Raw genomic sequence first — 27,015 nt, 5'->3', positions numbered from 1 at the left:
TTATTGATGTACCAATTATAGACTTTGTCTATTAACTTACTGCTAAACGAAACTTAGTTCACATATCCCACCCTTCCCACTTCTCTCTTCTATTTTCCAGTGTAGTTATATCATGAGGTTTTTTGTTCCTTTGTCAATTATCTTGGTAAATTGAGATAATATGCCTTTATTTCTTGTTCTACCAACTATAGGCATGCAAAACTTATGCATATTATTATGGCTGTATGAATGTGTAGGGCCAGTGCAATACAAATGATTATATTTTCTTTCTTATAGAGGCTTTGTGTGTTTTCTGCAGTGCTTTTTTCTCTTTTTCTTGGATTTGTGTCTTCATTGCACCCCTATCTTCTTCCAACTTCTCAAGCATAATATCAAATATGTAAACCTCCTTTTGTCCTAGACCCTTCTGTCTTCCAGTCCTCGGTCTTCTCTCTTTCAGTTCTCGGTCTTCTTGCTTGCTCCAGTCTGGCCAAATGCTTTCTTGGCCTCTGCATATTGTTCCATACAGTGTTACCTTCATTCCTGTTTCCTGTTCTTGGTACCTTTTGCATAGCATTCCTTTTTTTGTAGTTGCAGTAGCTTCTTGAATATCCGAGGATGTGAATTACAATTTTTGTTTTGTTTCTGCAGTTTGAATTTAATTATCCTGGAGTATTGTAAAGTGATGGTTGCACATGTCTACATATAATTTTTTAATTGAGAAGTGATTGGTAGATATGATTTTTAAATCCTTGTTTATACAGTCCTCCATACACAGGTATATTTTTTGCAAAAGTGAGATAATACTGCAAATGCTATTTATATACTATTGTAGTTTGTTTTTTTTATTTCCTACATCACAGACATCTTTCAATGGTACTAATAAAATTTTACATCATTTTTAGTTTCCAGTTTAGTTTATAGATATAATGTATGATTCTTTCATAATTTATTTAGCTTTTCCCTTATCGTAGGACCTTAAAGTTGTTTTACTCTTTTTCCAAATAATGGTATAAGGAGTATCCTTGTAGCCAAATCTTTGAACTCTAGTTGAGGTAAACATTTTTTTATTATGCTTATTAGCCATTTAGGAATTGCTTGTTCATGTCCTGTTCACCCTTTCCCACTATGTTAGCTTTTCCACATTGATTTTTTTAAGTTCTTTATAATTAAGAATATTAACCTTTGTTTTAGTTAGCATTTATTTTCCTTATTTGATTTCCTTTTGATTTCATTTGATTTCTTGATTCACAGAGGTTTAGATTTTCTTTTCTAGTGAGTTCCATCAGTTTTTTTCTCAGTGGCAAACCTAGAAAATTGCACTTCACCTCACAGTTATATAAAATTCAAATTTATTTTCTACTTTTATGGCGATGATTTTGTTTTTATGTTTAAAGATAATTTTAATCAATCTGGAAATAATTTTGGCGACAGTTATGAGTGGGGTGGATCAAACACCAGAATAAGTAATCCTTTCTTTATTGTTTTGAAATGTTGTCTTTATCATATACCAAATTTTATGTGTGTGTTTCTCTGTTTCTAGACTTTTCTGTATATACAGTAATTGGATGTTTTATTCTTGTTCTGCTGCCATACTGCTTTAATGTTAGTTTGTTTTTTTTTTTATCAAAAGCAAAATGGTTGAGATAACAATTTGCTTGAAAATTGACATCCCAGACATAAGTGTTTTTCAAATGTTGATGCATCATGGGAAACAGCTTTTTCTTTGTCTTCATTACAATAATGATACCAAGGATTCATTAAACATTAGCTTTATATCAAGCCCTGTGCTGAGCATTTATTTCTGTTTAATTTGTGATAATTCAATCCTTATAGCAGCCCATATCCTACAAACTTTATAATTTATTGTAACATATATTTAAATTTTCCAACTGTTTTGTTTCAATAACAGCACAGGAATTGCTAGTTGAAAATGAATAAAATAGAGGAAATAGAGTCAGAAAATGGACAAAAATATATAAAAAATTGCAGAATCATTTCATTGTGTAACAGAATTATAATATATATGACCTCATCTAAATGACCTCAAGATGCAATTTTGTTTTTATTAAATTGCTTATAGTGGTTTAAATTACTATAGTACATTTAAAAGATTTTATTACAGAAATTTTCAGGCATACGACAAAGTAAAATTGAGTAATGAGCTCTGTGTATCCATCATCCATCTTGAGCAAATGTCAACACATTACTGTTCCTGTTTTGTTTTCTCCCTCTCCCTCTCCCTTCAAGGGGCTTAATCTTGTTGAATACCAGTCCATGTTAAATTTTCTGTAATTATGTCAAAATGTCTTTTTACAGTTGGCTTCTTCAAATCAAAGTCTAAATAAGGTCCACATATTGCATTTGGTTAATATGTCTCTTAAGTCTTCTTACTTATTTTAGTGCAACTTGGTCATTAGACTTTGTAGAATTTCCCAGAGTCTGGATGTGGCTGATTATACGTTAGTGATGCTGTTTATTTCATTCCTCCATCCCCTATAGATGATTAAATCTAAAGGCTTGTGAATATTATTATTGAGATTTTGGGAAGAATACCTCTTAGGTGATACAGTGTACTTCCTATTCCATCTCTCAAGAGCAAATAATGGGATGACCCATACTACTACTATAGTTCTTAGAGTTTTTTGGGTCACGGATAACTGAAAATATAATAAAAGCTGTGGCTCCTCTCCCTGGAAAATATGCTTTGTATGCTCATACAGAATTTGGCAATTTCATTTCAAAAGGTTTAAAGATACTCACTGCTGTCTCCACTCATCCATAAACTGCTGAAGACCTACTTTGGCTTATTTTGTAATTCTTATTCTTTCCTCCTACCCTGGCTTATTCTTTCTTCTTATTTTTATTCTTCCAGCTATCCAAGATGACTCTCTTAATTTGAACTGACTTATCTGTCAATATATTTTATAATGAGTAAAATTTGGGGTATATTTAGAACTTCTGTATATCTACATCAAATAGCCCAGCCTCTAGCATAGCTTGGTCAAGTTAATTGCCTGATTGTTTATTTTTTTTATGTTGAGGTAGTATTATTGGATAGATCATCTGACGTCTCATTTTTTATGTTCCTCTTCCCAGCAATCTGCAGAGCGCTGTGTAAGCACATTGCTTGATCTAATCCAGACCAAAGTAAATTATGTGGTCCAAGAGGCAATTGTTGTCATCAGGGATATCTTCCGCAAATACCCCAACAAGTATGTCCAAATACTTCTACTCCTCTTCCTCAAATCATTTAGGAAATGTTTAAGTAGGGCACTTTGAATTGACTAGGTAAGAATTATTCTTTTTAATGTATCTAGTCATAATAGGATACTTTATTAAAAATCAAACATATAGAGTGTTAGCACAGGGATTAAAACCTGAATTTTCACTCTCCATTATTACTTTCAGAAAAATTAAAGCTCTGCCTGTATATTCACTGTCTGTTTGATTATATTAAAGATAACATTACCAGATTCTTTGGTGGCAAAAGTTACCGTTAAATAGGATACCTATATATTCCAGGTTGTCTGGGCATAACGTCAGTTTACACTTGTTATCTAGACATAAGTAATGATTGTGCACATTTTCCTCTCAGAAATGTTTCAGTTTGGATGATAAGTCAGTCATATGGCCACCCTGCTCCAAAAGCCAGGAAGGTAATAGCTGTACTATTCACTTTGCGTGTTACCTACTACTTTGTGGAAAATTACAGAACATATAACAAAGAATTATCAGTCTTGGGCCTTTTCTGAAGTGTTAAAATGTAGATATGCCAAATCTACATTTTCACTCTACACATTTTTCAGATTGCCTCTTGGTTTACAAAGCAAAAATACTTTTTAGGTTTGTTGTTGAAAGCAAGCAATTAAAAAATCTGACAGATTCTTATTTAGAGTAGGTCTTATAATTATCTTAAATCTCATTTTGTCTTATAATGAGAGATATCTTGTGCTGAAGCTTCTGATTAGTCTTTAAAGATAGTTACTTGCAGTGTTAGCTTAGTGGTGGGCTCAAGAATTATTAGAAATATTTTGGCAAGGTACAGTTTTATTAAGCATTGTATATACTTTCTAACATTTTAGAAATGGTATTTTTGGAAAGAAGACCTATACTTTTAACATTATCCCAGAAAAGAGGAGGGCTTTCTAAACTTCTTGATTGGGGTAGAGATGTACATCTCAATATGACTGGTAGAAAAATGTGTCTGCTTTATGTCAGTAAAGGGTTATGAAGTTTACTTCTAAGAATGCAATCAAGAGCCTGGCTTAATCAGTAGAAATAGGGCAGACAATTAAGTGTACTATTCAGTTGTCCACATTTAATTTATTATACAATGTCATTCTGATGTTTAAAAATGTATTACCCAAGGTGATGGATTCAACCTGGTAAACATGAGAGAGCTGTAGATCTGTAAAATAAAAATAAGTATTTGAGTTACTTGTTTCTTTGGAGAAGCAAGTCATTAGTGTAGGTGCCTTGGTAAGAGAGAACATAAAGATCTCTTTTATAAAAAGGCGAGATAGGTGGACAAAGTTACCATTTCTAGTCTGGACACTGTTGTTATCTAACTCCATTTTCCTAAAAATAAAGTGGGGTAGCCATTCCTCTCTACCATGAAGGCAAAATGAAATAATAGGAAAATTTTCTGATCTAGTTATAGGAAAGATTGTTAGAAGTACAAGGTAGTGGTATTATCTTACTCCACAGATTAATTTTTCCTTGTGAATGTAATATCTGATGAGTTTTATAAAGGCCTAGTTATTAAAATATAATTGAAGGGAAATTTAAGACATAATCTTCTGACTTAAAGCCTTATATAGTCTCTTGACTAAAGCCTTTCAAAATGGTTTGATTTAGAATTCCTTGTCCGTGGTTTTGCCGTTAGCCTTCACTATTAAATACAGTGCTTAGTTTTGCCCTTAGTAACCATAGTCCGTTTCATTATGTCAGGTATGAAAGTATCATTGCCACTCTCTGTGAGAACTTAGACTCGCTGGATGAGCCAGATGCTCGAGCAGCCATGATTTGGATTGTGGGAGAATATGCTGAAAGAATTGACAATGCAGATGAGTTACTAGAGAGCTTCCTGGAGGGTTTTCATGATGAAAGCACCCAGGTAAGTTCTAATCGATCCTATGTCCCAGATCTCTTTGAGAAGATTTTCGAGAAAGTAAAGGTTAGGCAGTTTCGTGTGTGTGTGATGTGTGTGTGTGTGTGTGTGTGTGTGTACACTTATATATAGTGTGTTCGTTTTTCTCCCAAAATGAACACACTATATATGTGTGTGGGGGTGGGGGTGGGGGGGGGTGGGGTGTGTGTGTGTGTGTGTGTGGTGTATGTGTGTGTGTGTGTGTGTGTGTGTGTGGTGTATGTGTGTGTGGGTGTGTGTGTGTGTGTGTGTGTACACTTATATATAGTGTGTTCGTTTTTCTCCCAAAAGGGATGACCCTTTTCAGTTGTACTGATTGCTAGTGTAACAAACCTGTGTAACTTAGACCAGTGGTTCTCAAACTTTCATGAGCATTAGAAACACCTGGAGCACTTGTTAAAGCATAAGTGGCTGGGCCTCACCCCAGAGTGTTTGACTCAGTAGGTCTGAGATGGGCCTAAGTGTTTGCATTTCTTACAAGGTTCAGGGTGACTCTGCTGCTGTTGCTGCTGGTCCAGAAACACCCTTTGACAACCACTGGCTTAGAGCAGTAGTTATTACTTTTTTAAAAAAATTTTCAGTCACCTAAGGATGATTATGCATTCCTGTTGGTAATGGCTGTGGCTCATTACAGCAGAGATTTTTTCACCTGGGGCTGTGATGAAGTCTGAAAACATTCTCTGGGAGATTAGACTCCTTCCCATCTTGTATCCCTCTCCCCTACCAAAATTAGAGCCACAGACTGAGAGATGCAGATAAATTATTAAGCCCTTTCCACCTTGTATTTGTATGCACAGCAAATAGAATTTCATGTATGCAATCCACCATAGTAATTTTAATAGACCTAATACAAGGAACACATACGAGCCAGTGGCTTTATGGGTCAACAGCCCACTCCTAATTGGCTATGGTCTGACATAGTTTTACTATCTTGGCTCTTGGCCCAGTATGACAGATGATTCCATAATTTCCCCAAAACTGTAGCTTTTGGTAGAAGTAAATAATGAAAGACTTGGTCAGGAACCAGTTTATCGCCATCAGTATGTTAGCGTGTACTTCAAGAAATACAGGTGATTATCTGGCCCAGAAACAAACAAGCAATTTTTGGTGCCAAAAACGCAATTTGAGGATAGGAGGCAGTGAGTTTTCAGTTGAATACGTTTGTATTTCAGATGAATTCCTTTGACTACTATTGTTGATATTGGCTCAGTTCTAACCTTTTGTCTCTTAACCAAAATCAGGAAGGCCCCATAGTAATACATTGTTGGGGAAGCAATACTTTGGAGATGATGGCAGGGAATAATGCAGATGACTTTCTTTCATTTTATCTATCAAATTATGTCTTTTTAGGTGCAGCTCACTCTGCTTACTGCCATAGTGAAGCTGTTTCTCAAGAAACCATCAGAAACACAGGAGCTGGTCCAGCAGGTCTTGAGTTTGGCAACACAGGTAAGAAATGTGGAAAAAGCAAGGGGTTGATTTGTCTTGTTTCAAATTGTGGGAAATTATGAAACTTCCGCAAGAAGGTTCATTTGGGGAAGTTTTAATAGAAAGAGGTGCAGTGCTTAGATCCTATTAAAATATTGAAACAATGCCTCTTAACATGTTCCACTGAATTTTAGCTGGTTGTATGGCCTTTAAATGAGTTGGCTGACTCCAGTTTTCATGATAATCAGTGTTCATGAAGGGCGTACTTATGTGAAAATGACAGAGTCTGATAGTACCTCCTTTTGGGTGACTTCATTTCACCTTTCAAATGAAAGTACCGTGTAGGAATGGTAGATGCCTCAGCAAGGGCTCACGTATTGTTCTACCTTCTAGAGTGGTTGCTTTTCTTTTGAGGATTATTTTATTTTATTTTATTTATTATTTTTAACTGGCATATCCCCAGATATTTATTATTTCTTTTTTTTTATTAGGACATAGTTGTACATATCTGTGGGGCACAGCATCAATTATCAACACCAGTGTGCAATATGTGATATTCAAATCAGGATAATTACTATATTCATCATTATACAATGTAATTGATTTTCATGGTGGAAATAATTTTGAAGATAATTTTCCTCCCTTGAATTATTTTTAGCTGTCCTTGGAATTACTTGATATTTTTGGTCAGAAGAAAAGATGATCAGATGGATTTGGATTTCAGGAATGTGGAAACTGGCCTTAAAGATCACCGTTTTAGATCCATGGAAATTAAAATAATTGCTTTTTCTAAAGTAATTAATGTTATGATCATCAGTCCATCATGGTTTAGTAGTGTTCTTAATTGAATTTGAGAACAGACTGGCTTTAGCTGGCTGTCAAATTTAAGATGTGTATCCGTACATGTAATCTGATTCAGATATTCAATTTACCATTTTTCTCTCTTTTATCTCTTTATAATGATATATTATCAAAATTTAAAACTCTTTCATGGAACTTTACCTAGTTAAAATTTATTTGTAAGAGCTCCTTGAAATATTTTTTTAAAACTTTCTTAAGCATCTCAGAATTCTTAAGTAATTTCTGTAAGAAGACAATGGTTATTTGATATTATCTGTATTGAACTGAGCATTCTAGACTTCCTATGTCTAGACCCTTGATTAACCCATTTGTATGTCTAAGATGAATTCAAAACAGTTTCTTTTTCTTGTATACTCTCATGTTTTAATTCTAAATTCTAAGTAGTCACATAGAATGACAGGTTGGAGCAACTCACATTCTGTCAAAACAATTTCTAAAGAGAATTTTGGTCTTGCCCCCTCTCTTCTTACCTGTAAATATTCAGGCAAGTGTCTTTGGTAATTTCCTCTGTTTTTACAAGTTCCAACCCTATGTCCATCTCCAATGTCTTATTAAGGCCTATGTGTTTGTATTTAACAGGCAGCGCAGGAGAACTGTGTTTAGGATTCTTGTCAGAGTTCAAACTCAGTCTCATTATCTCTCAATATTTATCAAAATTTGATGGAGATAAAGTGTTTGGGGGATTGCTTAAAGGTCACGCTACTCTTACAGATAATCTGGAATTCACCTGTGAATCAAACCAGATTAATAGAGACCTGGGTCCCTTTACTACATTGTATTTAACCCCTAGTAGAATTGCTTTTACCAAATTATACTGATACCATCAGCCTGTAGTAAACATCGTCATGAGAAACTGTCCTATATGGATGTTTTCAGTTTGTTGTCAGTATCGTTGTTTAATCCATTATATGTTTTTTTCTTTATGAAGTTCTGTCAAATTCCTAACAAGTTCGGGTTTTCCTGCACATTGGTGTGTAATTGACTCCCCCTCTGAATAGTTTACCTGATCAGGTTTCTTTTTCACATTGGTCATTCAAATTTAAGGATCTCCCATGGAAAATGTATAGGTCATTGTGGCTTGCATTTTTCTGCCTCTAGTTTTAATCCATGTAGCCTTAGATGCATTTTCATAAGCTTTGCTAAATTCTTTTCTATGACAAGCTAGGTAAACAAACCATCAGACTTTCCTGATTCTAGACTTTCTTTACAGGGGCTAGTATAGAATCTTAATAAGTCATTTGTATAATGTTACTACATACCAGGCATTCTATTAAGCCCTTACATATTAACTCACTTAATCCCAATAAGGGTTGGTACTGTTACTATTCCTGTTTTACAGATGAGGAAACTGAGACACAGAGAGGCCCAGTTAGTATGGGCAGAGCTAGGGCTCAAACCCAGAACTCAAATTCAAACTATGTTATGCTGCTTCTCTAGTCTGAAGGTTAAGAATGGCTTTGAGAATACGCATTCCTTGCCTGAAGCATCATTTCACATAAACCAGTATGTATAAGTGCGTTTACGAGTTTTAAGATCTTTGTGTATGATTATTTCATATTGGCTATAAATAATAATTTCTCTAGGCTTGCCTTTTCTATCCAATTAATTAATGAGGTCTGAAGAGTTATTATAAAAGAGTAAACACACTTATGTAAGTCTTTTCCACTAAAGTTTTTCTTTTGTCTCAAGTTCATGTAATAAGAATCTAATATTTATAGCTGAAGAGTACCAATTTAAGTTAAGCGCAGTGTGGTCCACTGAATTGTGTTAATTTGAATTGGGTGATGGGGTTCTGTTTCTGCCACTTCCACTGATTCAGGAGACAACCGAGCTAATGTCTCTTTTAGACTACTGCTTTTCTGTTTCTAAAGTAGAGTTAAGTAATACTATTCTTTACCTGAGAATTAAGTGAAGTATATATCAAATCATACAGTGCTTTTAATTTAAAATAAAATAGTGATATAATTAGAAATATTATTAGTTAGTTGGGGAAGGGACCCAACCCTTGAGTTGGAGGCTTCATTTCAAAGATTTGTCTTTTTCATTATGATAGTCTCTTTCTATTACAGAGTAATTAGTAAAGAATACACACAGAGGTGTCTAGGCTTTAGTAATCAACCTTTGTAGTGCATGGAAGAGAAGTCTTCATCTTGGTTTTTCTACCTATGAATTAGGGCCCACCATCATCAAAATCACTGAGGCTGCTTGTTAAAAATACAAATTCTTGGGCCCTACTTCTGACATAATGAGTCAGAATCTCTGTGATATGCCCCTGGATTCTGCACTCTCAGTAGCTTTCCAGGTGTGTTGAAATGTTGATGCACATTCTAGTTTAAGAATTACTATTTTAGAACTTGCCTGGTAAGGATTCCTTGGAAGGTCCTCCCCTGAGGAGATCCTATGGGGCTAGCAGTACAGTAGATCCAAAATCAAATTTTCTGATTCAGCAAGCATAAAAAGGTTCTGTTTTCTTATTTATCACAAATCTTGACTGGCTCTGACTTATTGTGGCCTCCTTGTGAATAGTGAGGCCTTGAAGGCCAGCTTATAGTAGGCTTGACGAATCAGCCCTCACAAGAGTTTGAGCAGTAGGCGATCCTTTCCTCGTCTTGACTTTCAGTCTTGGAAAATTTGCACTCATTTCTCATAGGACTATATTTTTTCAAGTCAGTATCTGTTTAGATTTTCAGTACTCTTTGATGTAGTAATTCTATCTCCAGCAGTTTACCCTGTTAAGACAGTATGAATTTGTGTGTGTGTAGGGGGGAACTCCTAAACTTTTTTCACAGAAATATGTAATTTTGTGAATCCTTAAAGGAATTTTTTTTTCTTGATCATTTGGGTAAATATTTGCATGATATATGAGAGAAATAATTTGAAGTAAAAAGTATTTTATTTTGTATGTTTAGTATGTTATTAAACTGTATTATAAAGTTTAATACCTTTATACTACTAGTCTATGAAGACAAACTGAATTACCAGTTAATAAGTCAAATGCAGTGTTTATTTTAACTGTGTAATAAAAAGCATAATTTGTCCGCAGATTCTAAATGACATGTACTTTGGGGACTGAATACATTGATTAAAATTTAGATTTTAATTTATGTATCAAATAATGTGAGGGAGGGGCTAGCCGGCTAGCTCAGTTAGTTAGAGAGCAGGGTTATAACCAAGGTTGAGGATTCAGATCCCTGTACTGGCCAGCCTCCAAAAAAAAAAAAAAAAAAAACTGCGAAGGAGGAGGTTTGCTTTCCTGACCTGGTATTTTGGGAAGCTTGAATTCTACTCTCTTAATAAATCAACTTGTTTATGTTTTATAATGTTTGATGTTTGTTTCCAAATGAAGATCTAAGTGAGGAGGTTTCAGGCTGCTATTTGTAAACACTTCCTCAGGAGCAGATTATCTCCTCTTCCCCCAGCAAAACAAAACAAAACCAACTAAATTGGATATGATTATCACCGTTTCCTTTTTTTAACTCTGGCATTTCAAGTACTAGAGGCATTTTGATATGATATACATATTATGTACATATGAGGGTACTTCAGAAGTTCATGGAAAGATTTGTATTATCTTTCAATTCTATTATTCCAAGAGCTTTTTGAAGTACCCTTGTATGCAAGTATTTCAGTTAGAATAATACAACCTATGAATATGATAAAGATTATCTTGAGATAAAATTTACCATTTTAATACTCTATTAACTTGCTGTACTGCAGTGTTCTTTAGGCTTTTTGTCTTTAGCCAACAATCCATTATGAGTGCAAATTAAACAATATATAACTGAGAAAAGCCATTTAAAACTATGTAGTCAAAAACTATCAGAATGACTGCTGATATTGAACTGAATGCTAAGTGCCTTAAGTGGCTAAATCATGAACCAATTCATCTGCTCACTTAGAAACTTGGAAGCCCTCAAACTGGCCTATTTTAAGGGAAATATTTTTGTGTATGTATGAGTTTTAAGTTCAAAAATTGAAACGGGGACTTATTGTTGCCTTTAATAACATGATGTTGTTGGAACAACTTGTACATAAATAAATACTGCCATATAGACGTACTCTAAGAGGTAGAAACCAGGATATTTGCTGCCATTTTGTAATGGTCACAAAAACAATAAATAAAAGGTAGGAAAGCAGGAAGAAAGAGACAACAATCTAAATGTCCGTCAAAAGGGGACTAGGAAATAATGGTGCGGTGGTGCATACAGTGGAAAACTGCAGCTGTATGTGTCAATATAGAAAGCAACTTCAGAATAGTATATATATAATGAAACTGGTTACGTATAAAATAAATATGAAAAATATGTGGCGGGGGGATCTGTATGAACAGATACATACTACACTGCTAATCATGGCTACTTTAGGGGTGAAGGCTTGAGATGGAGTTGGATAATTGGGAGAGATTTCTTTTTATATTACACACTTCTAAATTGTGATGTGGCGTTGGCAATAATTTTTTTTTAGCTTTGATAATGTATAATAATCATAATAATATATAAAATTATTTTAAAACCACCACAACAAAAAATAAGACCACTGAATTCAAGGTCACCCCTTCTGGAAGCACTTAGTTATGTGCTGTCTTTAACAGTTTTGATTATTAGATAATGGTACCTCTCATACTATACTGTAATAATTAATATTCTTTTAGCTCCTTAAAGTCAATCTCTCTGTGTCCTTCTTATCTCTTTATTTCCAGGGCCTAGCCAGTGTCTCTATAGGAGACATTAATAAATATTTCAATGAAGAAAGAAGGTATGGGTGAAATATATGTAAGATAAAGTATATGTTATGAGTAATTCTGCTAATATTTATAGCATTTAGGAAAACATTATTTTTATGTCCCAAGGCCATCCCAACCAGTTAACTTTTATCAGATTAAATTTTATTTTCCTTTTTCCAACTTCCCTTTGAATTTGACTTTTAGGACTAACTTATCTCAATTTATATTTAAATTCCTTGAAACATTAGAGATTACAGAATTATGACTGTATCAAAACTATATTGAGTCTAAATGAAATATCTTCTTAATAGCCACTCTGCATAAATCAGTACACTGTTGCCTTGGTAATAAGTCCAGCAGTTTGGGTTTCTGTATGGAGAATAGTTCCATCTAAACCTTCTTGCCTTTTCATTAGGATTCTGATAATCCTGACCTTCGAGACCGGGGCTATATTTATTGGCGCCTTCTCTCAACCGACCCTGTCACAGCCAAAGAAGTAGTCTTGTCCGAAAAGCCACTGATCTCTGAGGAGACAGATCTTATTGAGCCAACTTTGCTGGATGAGCTCATCTGCCACATTGGTTCTTTGGCCTCTGTGTACCATAAGCCTCCCAATGCTTTTGTGGAAGGAAGTCATGGAATCCATCGCAAACACTTGCCAATTCATCATGGAAGGTAAGTATGTGAACTAGGTTCGAATGAGAAGTGACTCTTTGTTTAGATAGAGTTGGTCTTCCTCATGCTTTTATAGCCTGGAAAAGAACTTGCTGTGCATTTTGCAAACCTACTGCTATACGGCCCTGGGAGCGCCATTTGAATACCATAGACCACACAGGCAGTGGATAAAAGGCCCCTCAGTGTTCCAATCTAGGAGTACATTATTATAGCTTTTGAAAACTGAGAGAGAGAAGGCCTTCTAAATTGATAGTCTGAAAGTTGCTTAAGTCTCCAGTAAAATGAGGATATAAATATTCCCAGAGTTGAAAACTTAGGAAAAAGCCTGTATGTACATTTAGCTATCTTTATCCTTTACTGTACGTTTGGTTGAGTCTTATAAAGTTAGCAGATAGTACTACCATGCTGTAAAGCTGTTAATAAAATAATATTTGCAGGATTGTTTTATAAAAACAGCCTTGATTCTATGTGGACATAGTTTTTTTAGTTACCTGTACCTTTTTTACCAAATTAAATAGATCATATCAGTAAGGAAATTCTGTTATGAACAGGCTCTCAGGTGACATGGAGGTCTTGCTTTGTAGGTATCTTAAAATTTTAATTAGGGAGGAGAAATACTGTAATAAACTCTTAACAGTGGGTATTTTGGAATCTGATTCCTTCATAAATAATAATAAACCTTAAATCTAAGTAAAATTTGCTTCCAGTAGTTAGAATAATTTGGACTTCCATTAATGAGTGTCTTGTACCATAGTCTAACGTGTATTGCTGTTTAGATTGTTAGTGTGTGGCCAAAACATAGCATTTATTGCTTACAAATTAGCTTAGTCAGCATTTTGGACTAAACAGACTATGGGCACAGATAAACAAAAGGAAAGGGCAGCACCCAAGAAAATGATTATTAATCTTTCCTGGCCTTTAATTGAGTTGAATCTTTGGTTTTAGGGTAGGTGCTGTGATTTTTAACCCATATGAGATATGTGACTTCATAAGTTAAGGGTGTTTCTTCTTATAAGCAAGCATGTTTAACATTGTCTAGATACAGCTATTTAACTTCTAAGTACTTCTCCCAGTCTGTGCTTCAAGTTTTGATATAGATATGGATTTTCTGTTGTAACTTACCTCTGTAAGCATATTTAATATACCATTTAACCTAGCTTTCTGATAACGTTTGATCCTCAGCTGGGAGGGGGAAAATGAAACAAATCAACAAATAGAAACATCCCTTTCTTGAGTACAAGAAAAGAACCAATATTGAAACTGTCTAAAAAGAAACACAATCTCTTCCAAGTCTTTATCTTATTAATAGCCTTTAGTTTGTTACCTTCACAGTTCCTTATGTGATTCCTTTTTGGATAACGTCCTTTTTGTCCATTTGTGTTTGTTTTGTGTTTTTAAAGGAAATACAAATACAGGGTAAAAAACTGTCTGATATAACCGGGAATATAAGTTACATTTTGACATAAATTACATTGCTAAAAATGGCATGTCTGTAGTACTACTGACGTTACCTAGCTCTCTTCTGCAGTGTAAGGTTAATAAGTGATAGGCTTAATAAGTGACATAAAATAAAGCAACACTTTAAAATTTTTGAACACTTTGTTTTAAACACTTAATTCTGTCTCTTCTAGAGGTTTAAAAATGCTTACTTTAAAACCACTTGGGAAAGGGAGAAATGCTTTTTAACTTGGGTGTTGCTTACTGTGCACTTGTCAGCTGCTCAGTGGGAGTGGGTTGGTAAATAGTTGTCTAATTTAGAAAAATGTTACCTTTTAAAACTATTGCTTTGATGACGCGTATGCAGTTATTTCCCAGGAGTTCACAATGGGAAATGCCTTCATATTAATTTCTTGTATTTCCTGTTTAGAACGATATATACGAATGATTTATCATGTTCTTAACTTGTAGAATCTACAGGATCATTTACTTCTTTTGGTCTAACTCACTTTATCTTCTGTTATTACTCTAACCTTTCCATTACAGTAAAGAAAAATATATGCATTGATACCTATTCTACCCTCTGTTTAGAGGTACTGATAAATCCATGTGTTCTCTTGTGTTTCCTAAATGGCACATGTCATAAGATGACAGAATTTCAGTATAGAAAATACTCTATGAAGATTTCTTATATTTGCCAGGTGTATATGATATCACTTCTTCCTTAAGTGACTTTTTCCTTAATATTTGGCTCTGTTTGGCCCCTTCTCATCTTGGCTTCCTTGATACTTTTTCTTCCTAAGTATCTTTCTTAGATTTTTTTTTTCTTTAATCTTTGCAGTTCCATGTTCATTCTCTCCTATGGTTATTAATCCTGATTGTGTCAAAAGGCTCAATCTGAACCTTCTCTTTCTGTGTATCTCTGTGTATTCCCTTAGGGAACTTATCTACTAACAATAGCTACTGCTCATATATTACAAAGCTTTACCATTTACGGCATGTTTTCATTTGAGCTTTATTATAATAGAATCCTGTATTTGGGTGATACCGTAATCATTTTATTGATGAAGAAACTTCGTCTCAGAGAAGTTGTCATTTGCTCAAAATTATGCATCTAGCAATTAGTGGAGCCAACATTTAATCTTAGTCTTCTGATTCTAGATCCCCTGCTCCTACCACCACACCCCTCCTGGTGATTTCACCTGAGATGTAAATATGAATTTCTTCCCACTTTTACTTCTGTAGCCCTGACTGCCAGTCCCTTTTGTCATTAGCTGTCTGTCAGTCCCTTTTGTCCTTAGCTGTCTGTATCCTCCCACAATTTTTTTTTTTTGGTGGGGACTGGAGTATTTTAAATTCAATTCCAGACCTCATATCATTTTATACATAAGTACTTTACTTGTTATCTTTAGTAGATAAAGACTTTTTAAAAATCACAGTCTTGTTAAAACTAACAAAATTGGACATAATTCCTTAATATCATTCAATAAGCAGTCTGAACTACTTTCACATTTTCTCAGTTGCCATTCTCTATTCTCATTTAGAGTTTATGTAAGGTTGGTGTTACTTTTCTCTTAAATATTTGGAAGAATTCATAGTGAAGCCGTCTGAACCTGGAATTTCCTTTGTGAGAATTTCTTTTTTTTTTTTTAACTTTTTTAATCGATGTATAATTTACAATAATCTTAGTATTAAGTGCTCTAATTTTTATTGTGTAGCTCAATGAATTTTTTCATATGTATACACTCATACAACCATACCCTGATCAGATGTAGAATATTTCCAGCACCCTAGGAGGTTCCTCGTGCTCCTTTACTATCAATGCCACCCTCCAGAGATAATTACTGTTCTGATATCCATTACAGTAGGTTTGTTTTGGCTATTTTTCAGTGTCATACAAATGAGGTCTACAGTATTTACTCTTCTGTGGTGTCTTTTGCTCAACATAATGTCTGTGAGATTAATCTGTGTTGTGTTATCAGTAGTTTATTCCTTTTTATTGTTATGTAGTATTCTGTTCCACGAATATGCCACAATTTATTTATATCTTCTCCTGTTGATGTACCTGTGAGTTGTTTCCAGTTGGGGTCTGTAATGAGTGAAGCTGCTGTGAATATTCTTGTTTATGTCATTTGGTAGACTTATGTACTTGTTTCTCTTGGGTATATACCTAGGAGTGGAATTGCCGGGTCATGGGGTAGGGTGTATATTTAAATATAGGAGACACTGCCAGTTTTCCAAAGTGACTGTGCCAGTGTGTACTCCTTCTAGCAATGTACAAGCGTTCCAGGTGATCCACATCCTCGGCAGCACTTGGAGTTCTCGATCATTGTAGTTTTAGCCTTTCTGGTGGGTATGTAGAGGTGTTTGGTGGTAGTTTTAAGTTGCATTTTCCTGATGAGTAAAGATGCTAAGTACATTTTCATGTTTATAGACAGTATATCTTCTTTTGTGACATATCTACTCAAATCTTTTCCTTACTTTTTAATGAGGTATCTTTTTCTGAATGATTGTAGGAATTCCTTATATAATTTGGATGTAAGTCCTTTCTTAGTTATATGTATTATTAATATCATCTCCTAGTCTGTGGAGAATACTTTCTCCCAGTCTTTCTTAATGGTGTCATTTGAAGAAATCATTATAATTTTAATGAAGTCCAGTTTTTAATTTTTTTCTTTTATGGTTAGTGGTTTTTTTTGAAACTTTTGTCTACTCCAAGGTCATAAAGATACTACTCTAAGTTTTCAGTTAGGTTTTACTCTTCACATTTATGTCTAATTTATCTCAATTCTTGTTTATGTTGTGAGATGTAAGGGTCAAGGTTCATTTTTTTTTCCTATACAGCTATCCAACTCACTCAGAACCATTTCTTGAAAAGATAATTTCTCCTGCCTAGTACTTTTAATATCTCTTGGAACTCATCACTTCCTTTTAATTTTTACAGCTTTTTGGGCTTTTATTATTTCATATGTAGTTGATGACATTAGAAGTTTAGATTACTGTTAGCTGACCTTCATGTCCGTTCTCCCATTTTCAGTCCATTATACACACAGCTGCTGGAATAATGTTTTTCTAATGTTATTTGTAATTTTTGGTTTTTGTTCAGGAAATAAGTGATTCTGCATTTTCTATCATATCAAACATTAACTCTTCAGACTAGTTTTCAAAGTTCTGTTTCCCTCATCTTTCCCAAAATCTTACTAATCCCAATATCTTCCCTTGCCAATATAATTTTTTTGTCAACTCTAAAGTCAAATTGTTTATTTCTGTGCTTTTGCACAAACCATCCCTTCTTCTTTGGAGGTCTGTTTTTGCTAGTTCCTCAGAAGCTTTTAGAATCAGCACTCCCTGGTTTTGTTGTGCTTTTCTTTTTCTTTTTTTTTTTATTTATATTTATATTTATTTTATTTTATTTTATCTTATTTTTTAATTAATTAATTAATTTTATTTTATTATTTTAACTTCTCAATATACATTTTAGTTGATTTTTGTGACCCTTTACCCCTTCCTCTTTTCCATCCCTCCCCCCCCACATATCTGTTCACTTGTTTTAACAAGTTCAAGGAATTGTTGTGATTGTTGTGTTTTCTTCCCCTCCACCACCCTTTATTTGTTTCTGTGTTTATTTACTTATTTATTTTTAGCTCCCACAAATAAATGAGAACATGTGGTATTTCTCTTTCTGTGCCTGACTTGTTTCAACTTAGTATAATTTTCTCTAAGTCCATCCATGTTGTTGCGAATGGTAATATTTCATTCTTTTTTATAGCAGAGAAAATTGCATAGATACACCACAGTTTCCTTATCCACTCATCTGATGATGAACGTTTGGGCAGGTTCCCACTCTTAGCTATTGTAAATAGTGCTGCAATAAACATTGGAGTACAAGTATCCCTTCGGTATGATGATTTCCATTCCTCTGGGTATATTCCCAGCAATGGTATAGCCTGTCAGTATGCAGACGCCCACAATACTTGTTTTTGCTATTACAGTAAACTTACTTTTCAGTTGTTTTGCAAATGCTGGGGGTTTTTTTGTTAGAGGGTAAGCTATTTGAGGGCAGGAACTGTATATTTCCTCTTACCGTTTCTATTTTTTTTTTTTTTTTTGTGACCGGCTGCACCGCGCTCAGCCAGTGAGCGCACTGGCCATCCCTATATAGGATCCGAACCCGTGGCGGGAGGGCTGCTGCGCTCCCAGCGCCACACTCTCCCGAGTGTGCCACGGGGTCGGCCCTCCTCTTACTGTTTCTACAGAGAACCATAGAATTCTCCTTACAGTGCTTCCTCATAGAATAGATGCTCAATTAAAATTGAGTGACTGATGAGATTACCTAATATAGGTTTATTTTCATTTTAGCAACTGTATTTTGATAAAAATAAGAATTGCTATCATCTCTTCATGAACATCAGCCAATGGTTATATAATAAGAGGATTTTCTCCTCCTGTATTTTATAGTTATATATCTGACATTCACTTGCCTTGTTATGTTCTAGGTGAAACTGACTTTCTCTTTTGTCTTTGTGTGTATGTGACTGCAGCACTGATGCGGGTGACAGCCCTGTTGGCACCACCACTGCAACCAACCTGGAACAGCCTCAGGTTATCCCCTCTCAGGGTGACCTTCTGGGGGATCTTTTAAACCTTGACCTTGGTCCACCAGTCAATGTGCCACAGGTATCCTCCATGCAGATGGGAGCAGTGGATCTCTTGGGAGGAGGACTGGATAGTCTGGTAAGCATCTTTCTTCTCCCTTTATTTTGGCTATTTTTAGTTCTTGATATGCTAGAGAACTTTAAATTATTCAGCTTTTTAGAACTATACCTTTCCTTGATGAGCAGTAATGTCCTTTGATAAAGGACAGGATTATTTGTCTTTAGAGAGTTAATTATAATACTGTTCATCATCAGTAATGGGCTATGTCTGCAAGCGTACAGGAGTATTTTGTTGACCTGCCTGTAAGTAGAACTTTTGATATTTAACCAACCTATTGTTCAGCAATCTTAATGTTTATTTAGTATTCTTTCCAGAGTTTATTATTGCTCTTGCTTCTTAACTCTGGATAACCCCTGAGAATTCTTTTGACCTGAATAGCATTAAAGTGGCCTTGCACAGAACTTCATCCTATTTCGAGGCTTTCACATCTTTGACTTTTTTTATATTTCATTGGCTTATGTCCTAATTCTGAAAGGTTTTGAGGCGGCCATTAGAGCCATTTTTGTATACAGTGTATCTTTATTACAGTTGGGGGAGGGACAACTTAATTGATTCTTTTTTCCCCTTCTTCTCTATCTCCTCCACCCTGTCATACTTCCAATTTAATTAGCTTCCAGGATTCTAATACTAAAAGGCTCCAAAGTTCAGAATATCTGTGTATATGTGCCACCAGTGGGAACCAAAATTATTTTTTTGTTGCTGTACAAGATAAATGAGAAATATTAAGAGTGACCTTCAATCTTTGGAAAGAAGGCCAGAAAAATAATAGTTCTTGTCATATGGCTCTCTGCAAACTAGATACTTAACTTCGGTGGAATTAGAGAGGCTCTTTTAGCTAAACATTTGCAAATGAGATGTTTGTCAACTTATGACTGTAAAGATGCTCCACAAATGATTGATTTCCCAACATCATTGGAAGGCAGATATCTATAGATATAAAATTATGTGTTCTCAGAGATTACATAAAATAGCCTCATTCTCTGCTACATACACTGGTATCTTCTCTTCTCTTTTATGAGCAGTATTTTGCCTGATGTTTATGCCAGCCAATACAGGTACATTTACTTTTTGGCTCACAGAGTCTAAGGAAATAGGATTATGGTTAAATCTCTGTGGGTTGTTCATTTTACTAATGGAAAGTCACTGCTTTCAGAATCTAACACTGACCAAGCCATGGACTACAGCTTGTATTAAAGCAATTGAGCACTCCTGTTGTCTTTCTTGAGAATATAAGCATTTGCTTTTCATATTTATAGCTTTAATAAATGGGGTAGACTGATTATGTAAACAGAATAGCTTCCTCATGATCATTCTGCATTGCTGTACAGCCTCTTTATAGACTCAGGAGACTGACAGAAAAATATTTAAATATTCATGGGGGCTTCCAAGATGCCCTTATAAAATTAAAATAGCTCCCTTCTATTCTATTGACACATCAACCACAGCCTACTTACTACTTTCCCTGGTGGCTTACTAAATGGTGGATTCATTGAACCTAAGAGTGACAAAAAAATTAAGTTTGAGGGATGGAGCAGAGAAAGAGGTCCTGTATTTTTTGTGTTGCCAGGCCCAAGATTCCACACTCTTGTTTCTTGACCCACTTTAGCATAGAAAGAAAGAGATATGTTATTTCCGTCTGACTTTGTATTAGCTCTTGCTAGCCCCGCAGCTGGTGAGTTTTGCCCTTATATTTTACATAGCTATCCAGTCATCCATTAGAATTCCCGCAAGTATTGCTTCAGATAGAAAAGCTGTTAGAACTTGCTTGGCCAAGCACAAAGTTGTACAGTGGGCTATTTTCCTTTTTCTTTCCTTTTTCTTTTTTTGTAAGGGATATTCTTCTTAGGATGGGAAAATAAGATGTTTTTCCAATTAGATATTTAAATATTATACAGTCTTTGCTAGGTAGGCCCAATATTGTTCCTGTTTAAATCTAAATTTTAGCTTTTCCTGACTTTGCGATTTAAAATGGTATCCTTGGTGTTACAGCCCCAGAAAGTGTTTACAGTACAGTTTTCTTTAGCTTATTCTGATATATAACTATATTCCAGAAATCAAAAAGAAAGGAATAAAAGCCCTTATTTTTGCTTTGGATCTGTATGTGGTTAAATATATACCCACTTAGAGAACCAAGATTTCTTTTATGAGAACATCACAAGGAAGGCCTAAATCTGGCTGTGTGGAAGATGAGTTTCTAAAGCAGCAGTGGACTATGCCATTTTTAAAACGCTTTTATTGTTCTTGTGCAAATTATCTAACTTAAAGAGGAAAATAATCCTTAAAGTTGTCACTTAATCTATATAGATAGTGCCATTTCTTGAATATATCCTTGCCTTATAGCAGTGCTTCTCAAAACAAACTGTAATGTGTGTGTGAATCTGCTAGAGATTTGTTCAAGAGAGATTCTGACTTAGTTGGTCTGTGGTGAGTCCTAGAAATCTGCATTTCTTGCGAGCTCCCAGGTGATGCTGAAGCTGCTTGGTTTATGGACCACATTTTGCATAGTTAAGCACATGGAAAAACTGTGACCTCTATGAATAACCACTTCAGTTTGGTGTTTGAACTACTGGTAAACTCAGATGCTTTTTTTCTGTTGACTTCAGTAGTGAACATACTCCTGGAAAGAGGGTTCCTTCCCTACCCCAGTTAATTGAAGAAGGGCAAGAAACTTGTGAAATGATTTTGTTAAAGTTCTTTCTTTTACCAACTAGGGAGAATAATGTTGCTAGGAGTAGTAGTAGAATTTGACCCCGACCCCCATTTAAAATACGATCAGGGCTGGCTGGTTAGCTCAGTTGGTTAGAGTGTGGTGTTGTAACACCAAGGTAAAGGATTCGGATCCCCCCTACTTGGCCGATAGCCAAAAAAATAAAATGAAATAAAATTTGGCCAAGGTTAGAATTGTGTGGTGGTTTGGTAAGCAGCCCTTAAGTTAGATCAGTGATCATTTCAGGAAGGATATCAACCAGGCATCTAGACTTGCTGCTGCTTTTATTATCAGTTTCTAACAGAACCTCACCTATAGAGGTCAGTAGTGTGCCGTTAATGAAGTATTGCCTGTCAGCTACTAACCTCTTTGTGGTTCTAAACTAGGTGCATAATTAGTCCCACATTAGTACCATTAAAAATATATACTATCAATACATGGGCCTAAGAGCAATTAAGCAAAACTTCTGGGAGGCAGGACCTAAATGTTGCTGTTTTTAAAGTTACCCAGCCTATTTTAATTTTGCAGCTATAGTTGAGAACTTTGAACCAAATGAAATTCCAAATGGACTTAGGTAGAGATGTTAAAAGCTGACCTCTAAGCCAAGGCAGTGATTTCCACAAAAAAATTATATTCTATTGTGCCTCTTTGACACCTTCTACTAAAACAGACATCTCTGACTTTACATTTGTTCTTTCCCCAGAGATATTTTTCCATTGTGATTTTCTCTTAGGTGATCCAACCTATCAGAAATTAGCCAGAAGTTGAATTTGACCAATTTAAATATAGTTGCTCAGTCCTAGGGTTCTTTTTAGTCTTGCTCACTTTCCATAATTGGAGATTGAAAATTGAGGACATTTCGTATTTTGAATTGTCTACCCATTTTCTCTTCTTCTGTCTTAAAACTTGATATTCATTAGAAAATACTTTTATTCTTCCTTTTTATATCCCGGTGATCCTCCTATTAGATTTTATTCTATTTCACCTTCTTTCATTGTCAAACTTATGAAAATTTTCAGGTTTAGTAAATTGTAACCTTTCTCTAGAACTGTCATATTCAGGAAATACTTAGCAACAAATTTATTTATTTATTTGCACAACATGCCTGAAAGCTCCAGCCTTCTTCCATCAATTAATAGTGATTCATAACATCTGTGGTTCTTAAATCAAAGGAAGAGTGGGGATATTGCTCCAATATAAAGAAAACACATACCACGCCTCCCACAGATTGATTCTTGCTTTTTTTAAAGGAGGTAGTCACCTTTGAAAAATCATTAATTTAGGCAGAAATTTAAAAATGGAATGCTTCTTCATGGCCAGACTTGAATCAAAATGGATTTCCTTCCTGTTCTTTTTAGTCTCTTTACTGGAACATCCCCATCCTTATTTTTTGCATGCCCTTCAGCATGTTCTCTTTTGCTTGTACTGTACAGATAATTTCCTCTTTCTGTTAGTGTAAACTTAACTGTTGCCTTGATGTGGAATGAATTTAAGTGTTGCAATTCACGTGGTTGATGTGCTCTAAGAGGAGAGAGTAGAGCATGATAGTATACTATTTAGGTGTAGGCTTGCAAAAGTATTTATTTGGGCTTTTTCGTTTCTTTGTTTTAGAAGCCATATATGTGGGCTTTTTTCATTTTGTTTTGTTTTTTGATGCCTCTGATACTTAATCTAAGGAACTGCCTGTTCCAGGTAGTGTGATTTTTCTCACAGTGCAAAGCCTTCTGGTGTGGTGTGGTGTGGGAGGTGACCCGATGCCCATGTGTATAAAACTCCTGTGTACGTGTTATGTGCTCATGAGCCTGACATCTGTGAGGATCGCTGTAGTAATGATTGAATCTCCATTATTTGTTGCCTTTGCTTTCAGTCAGTCAGCAGAGGCCATAGCTAAATTACAGCCTTTTCTTAATCCAAAGTGCTGTGCCTTCTTCTATTTAGATAAATGGTGCTATTGTGATCACAAGTGGAAAGAAGCATTATGCTGACAGAGGATTTTATATAGAGAAATGTTTTCTCTGTGTGCACAGCTGGACCGGAATATAGGAGAAATTGCCCTTTCCTGCGTCCCAGTATATATTTTTTCAAAATTTCCCACCCTGTTTCTTACAGGTTTGTTTTTTTTTTTTTTATCTTTAAGACATGAGCTATTTTATTAATAGTTTTGAGTTGTTCTAGCCTACAGGAAATTCATAATATATACTAATTTTGCACCTTATTTTTTTTCCTTTAGAGGAGCTTTGCAGTGATTTAAGAGCTTAGTTTTTAGAGTTTGTGTTGTGAGAAGAGATCTTTGTAAGTTGTTGCCCAATTTTGCCCACTAAATTTTTCAGCATGGCTTCTGTAACTACCATCTTTTTATCGATGCATATGTTTAGTCAAGGCTGGCCTAAGTCAGTTTTGGGAATAATTACGAATTTTTTAGTGCCAGTCCCTGTGCTAGAACTTTTATAATTTCTAGTCCTCAAAACAACCCAACAAGGTAATTGGTATTGGGCCTCATTTTACAGAAAACTGAAGGTCACATAATGTGTAAGTCTCAGAATTGGGATTTGAACCCAGGGACTTATTCAAAACTTCAGTTTATACTCTTTTCACTGTTCTGTGATTCCTCCAGTTTGTTTGTTATTGTCACCCTGTAGAATAGAGTCCAGTTTCACTTTCCTTTGGTCCTTCTGAAACTGGGGTACACAATCTCTGGAGTACACAACAGAGTGTAGGATGCATTTGTAGCTGCAGGATAAACATGGCTCATCCTCTTGCAGTGTCAGTCGTATTAATGATAAGTAATGTAAACACAGAATAAACACTGATAGTTATGGCTTAGAATGTAAAATTGCATGACTGTTTAAGATAAAGCAGAAGGCTTGCTTGCCCTGGGCCTCTCCATGGTGTTCCTCTCAGGTGCCTTGGGCATATTAGTTTGGGCTAGTGTGTGACTAGAAGGCACATGAAAATTTGAGGACTGTAGAAGTGTATTCACTCATGAAAAGAGAGACTGGATAAGTTCATGCATTTTTCTGGAAAGAACAAGATTATTCATCTTATTCTCTTTTAAATAGAGCCAGGAAACCTTATTTTCCCATCTGTTTGGCAGTGAGCTATGAAAAAGCACTAGTACTTTGAGGATAATTAAATGATGTGCGGGCATTCTTCTGCTGAAAACTTGCTATCAAAACCACTCAAATAATACATTTTCTTTCTAGAAAGGGCTTTGGCGGGGGATGGGGGGCAGTTTATTCCCCACTCTTGGTTCTATTCATATGTGTTGGCAATGTTGATACAGATACTGTGCTCTAGGCCAATTGGTAAACAATTTTGTCAGCCTTCTATCTTTTTGGTGATTATTTTCTTCAATAAAATGGTTCATTTAAAAATTGTCTCCCAAGAAATATCACCAGTAGCCATACTTATATGGTTACTAGAACTTTCATTCATTCAATAAATAAATATTTGAGTGCTTACTATATGTTAGGCTCCATTCTATGTACTAGAAATACAAGTTGTGAACAAAACAGTCCTTGCAAGCTTGCATTCCAGTGGTGGGATACAAATTATAAATCCGTATATAGTGAAGTAGTAAATGCTGTAAAGGAAAATGAGGTGGGATGCAGAGCTGTGGCTTTTGCTGTATTCAACAGTGAGTTCTGTCTTACCTACAGACCTGTAGTGGTCATTCTAAGGACTTTTTATACCATATCAGGAAATAATCTGTTACATCCCCCTACTTTTCTGTTGATAGAAACCTTTTCCTGCTCAAGTTAGGGATTTTCTGATGCTTTTGTATGATTTCAACTCATGTATGCTATTCCATATCAAGCCTACTGTTAGCCATCAGTGTTTAATAGCTTTTGCATGGTTACAGAGTCTTTTCACCAGTTTGATTAGTTATATTTTATGATCCTTTTCTGAATAGCTTTTTGAAGATCAAATTAAAATTTACAGTCCAATAGCTGAAAACCATGCTTTCACTTAGGAGATGCTGTGTGCCTTCTATAGTCTAAACCCTGCTAGAAAAAACACAGATTGATGTTTTTGATACCAATAGGATTTTAACAATAATAAGTTTTATTGTTTGTGATGGGAATCATTGTATTCCCTTTTATACATGATTCCATTGACTCCTGAATAACAGAGCTATTGGTAAGCCATATGACTTGGAGCATTCCTTAGATTTGCTTCAATTCAGTAAATTCTGGAAAGCATCAGAGAAAAGAGTTGATAGCTCTAGACAGCTGCGTAGAATGTCTGAGCTTAAGATCTACACCTATAATTAAGAGAATGTCTTCGGATACCCAGACAGCTCCCAGTTTTAGAAGCAGATGTACTTTGGACTGGCCAGATGTACCTCAAAGGGGCTAACCCAGATCAGTCATTGTGATAATTTGTGGGAATTTTTTTTTTTTTTTTTTTTTTTTTGTCTGCTCAGTGGCCATCTCATTTGATATTCCTCTATAAAAGATTTTCTTCATTTCTTTCCTTGGAATTAGGCAGACTTGTTCCCTTATGGAACTTCTATCTTGAGTTCTTTCTGTTTCTTCTATTATAGCATATTGCCATTGAATGAGGATATTTCCTTTTGGTGACTATAGCTGAACTAGAGCCTATAGGCAGGCTCAGCTCTCAAATTTCTGGCTCTATATGATTCTGTTGCAGAGCTCATGTAACCATACTGAAATTCCTTTAGCTCATAAGTTACAGTAAGTGATCACAGAATCACTGCTTTCCATCCAGTTACTGAATTAATAGTGCAACAACACATTATTGTATAGTTCAACATGAACTGAGTACCATTCAGCACTACTTCAGGCATGGTAAAGAGACCACTCTTTGGCAGTAGCCAAATGTTAGTATTATTCTTAGTGCCATTTAATGACTACAACTACCATGCTTTAGATTGAGGACTGGGGAAAACTGTACAGCTAGCAAGAACATTTGGACTTGGGTATCAGCTACAGACCTTTAGGAAAATTCTGCTCTATTTTTAGCATTTGAAATATTTTTTTTCTGAAATTGGCACTTCTCCCCTTTTCTTTCTATATCCTAATTTAGTTGGCCTGTAGCTGACATTTTTTTATGGAGAAAATGGAAGCCTCAGTAAGGCACTCATGGGAACAATGGGAAGTGGGCAACTCCAAGAGACAGTTAAAATACAATATGTAGACACCTAAAATTGGGGTTAAAGCCATGCCCTGCAGGCTTACTCCTTTTCACTCCTGGTTCCCACCAGCTTGTGGGATAACACATATCATTCTGGTTTTTACAAGTCCTAGCTTGACTGATTTTGTACCCTACCCAATAAGTATGAGCTCAGAGTATTTCCAAACAGATGAACCTGAC

General features: G+C 35.3%; 1 protein-coding gene across 2 annotated transcripts in view; it reads left to right on the top strand.

The window, feature by feature from the left end:
• The window catches only part of AP2B1 (adaptor related protein complex 2 subunit beta 1), a 114,766-nt gene that overhangs the window by 35,131 nt on the left and 52,620 nt on the right, over window positions 1-27,015 (top strand). For both annotated transcript variants that reach the window (XM_063109357.1, XM_063109356.1), the window contains exons 10-14: window positions 3,079-3,194; window positions 4,933-5,098; window positions 6,482-6,580; window positions 12,559-12,818; window positions 18,797-18,989. In XM_063109357.1, the coding sequence (XP_062965427.1) occupies window positions 3,079-3,194; window positions 4,933-5,098; window positions 6,482-6,580; window positions 12,559-12,818; window positions 18,797-18,989 (834 nt within the window). The remainder of the gene's footprint in view (window positions 1-3,078; window positions 3,195-4,932; window positions 5,099-6,481; window positions 6,581-12,558; window positions 12,819-18,796; window positions 18,990-27,015) is intronic.

Source organism: Cynocephalus volans, chromosome 10 (assembly GCF_027409185.1).
Source record: "Cynocephalus volans isolate mCynVol1 chromosome 10, mCynVol1.pri, whole genome shotgun sequence".
In the NCBI taxonomy this organism is placed as follows: Eukaryota; Metazoa; Chordata; class Mammalia; order Dermoptera; family Cynocephalidae; genus Cynocephalus; species Cynocephalus volans.
The sequence above is the reverse complement of the archived record's forward strand: the minus strand, read 5'-3'. Positions and strand labels throughout refer to the sequence as shown.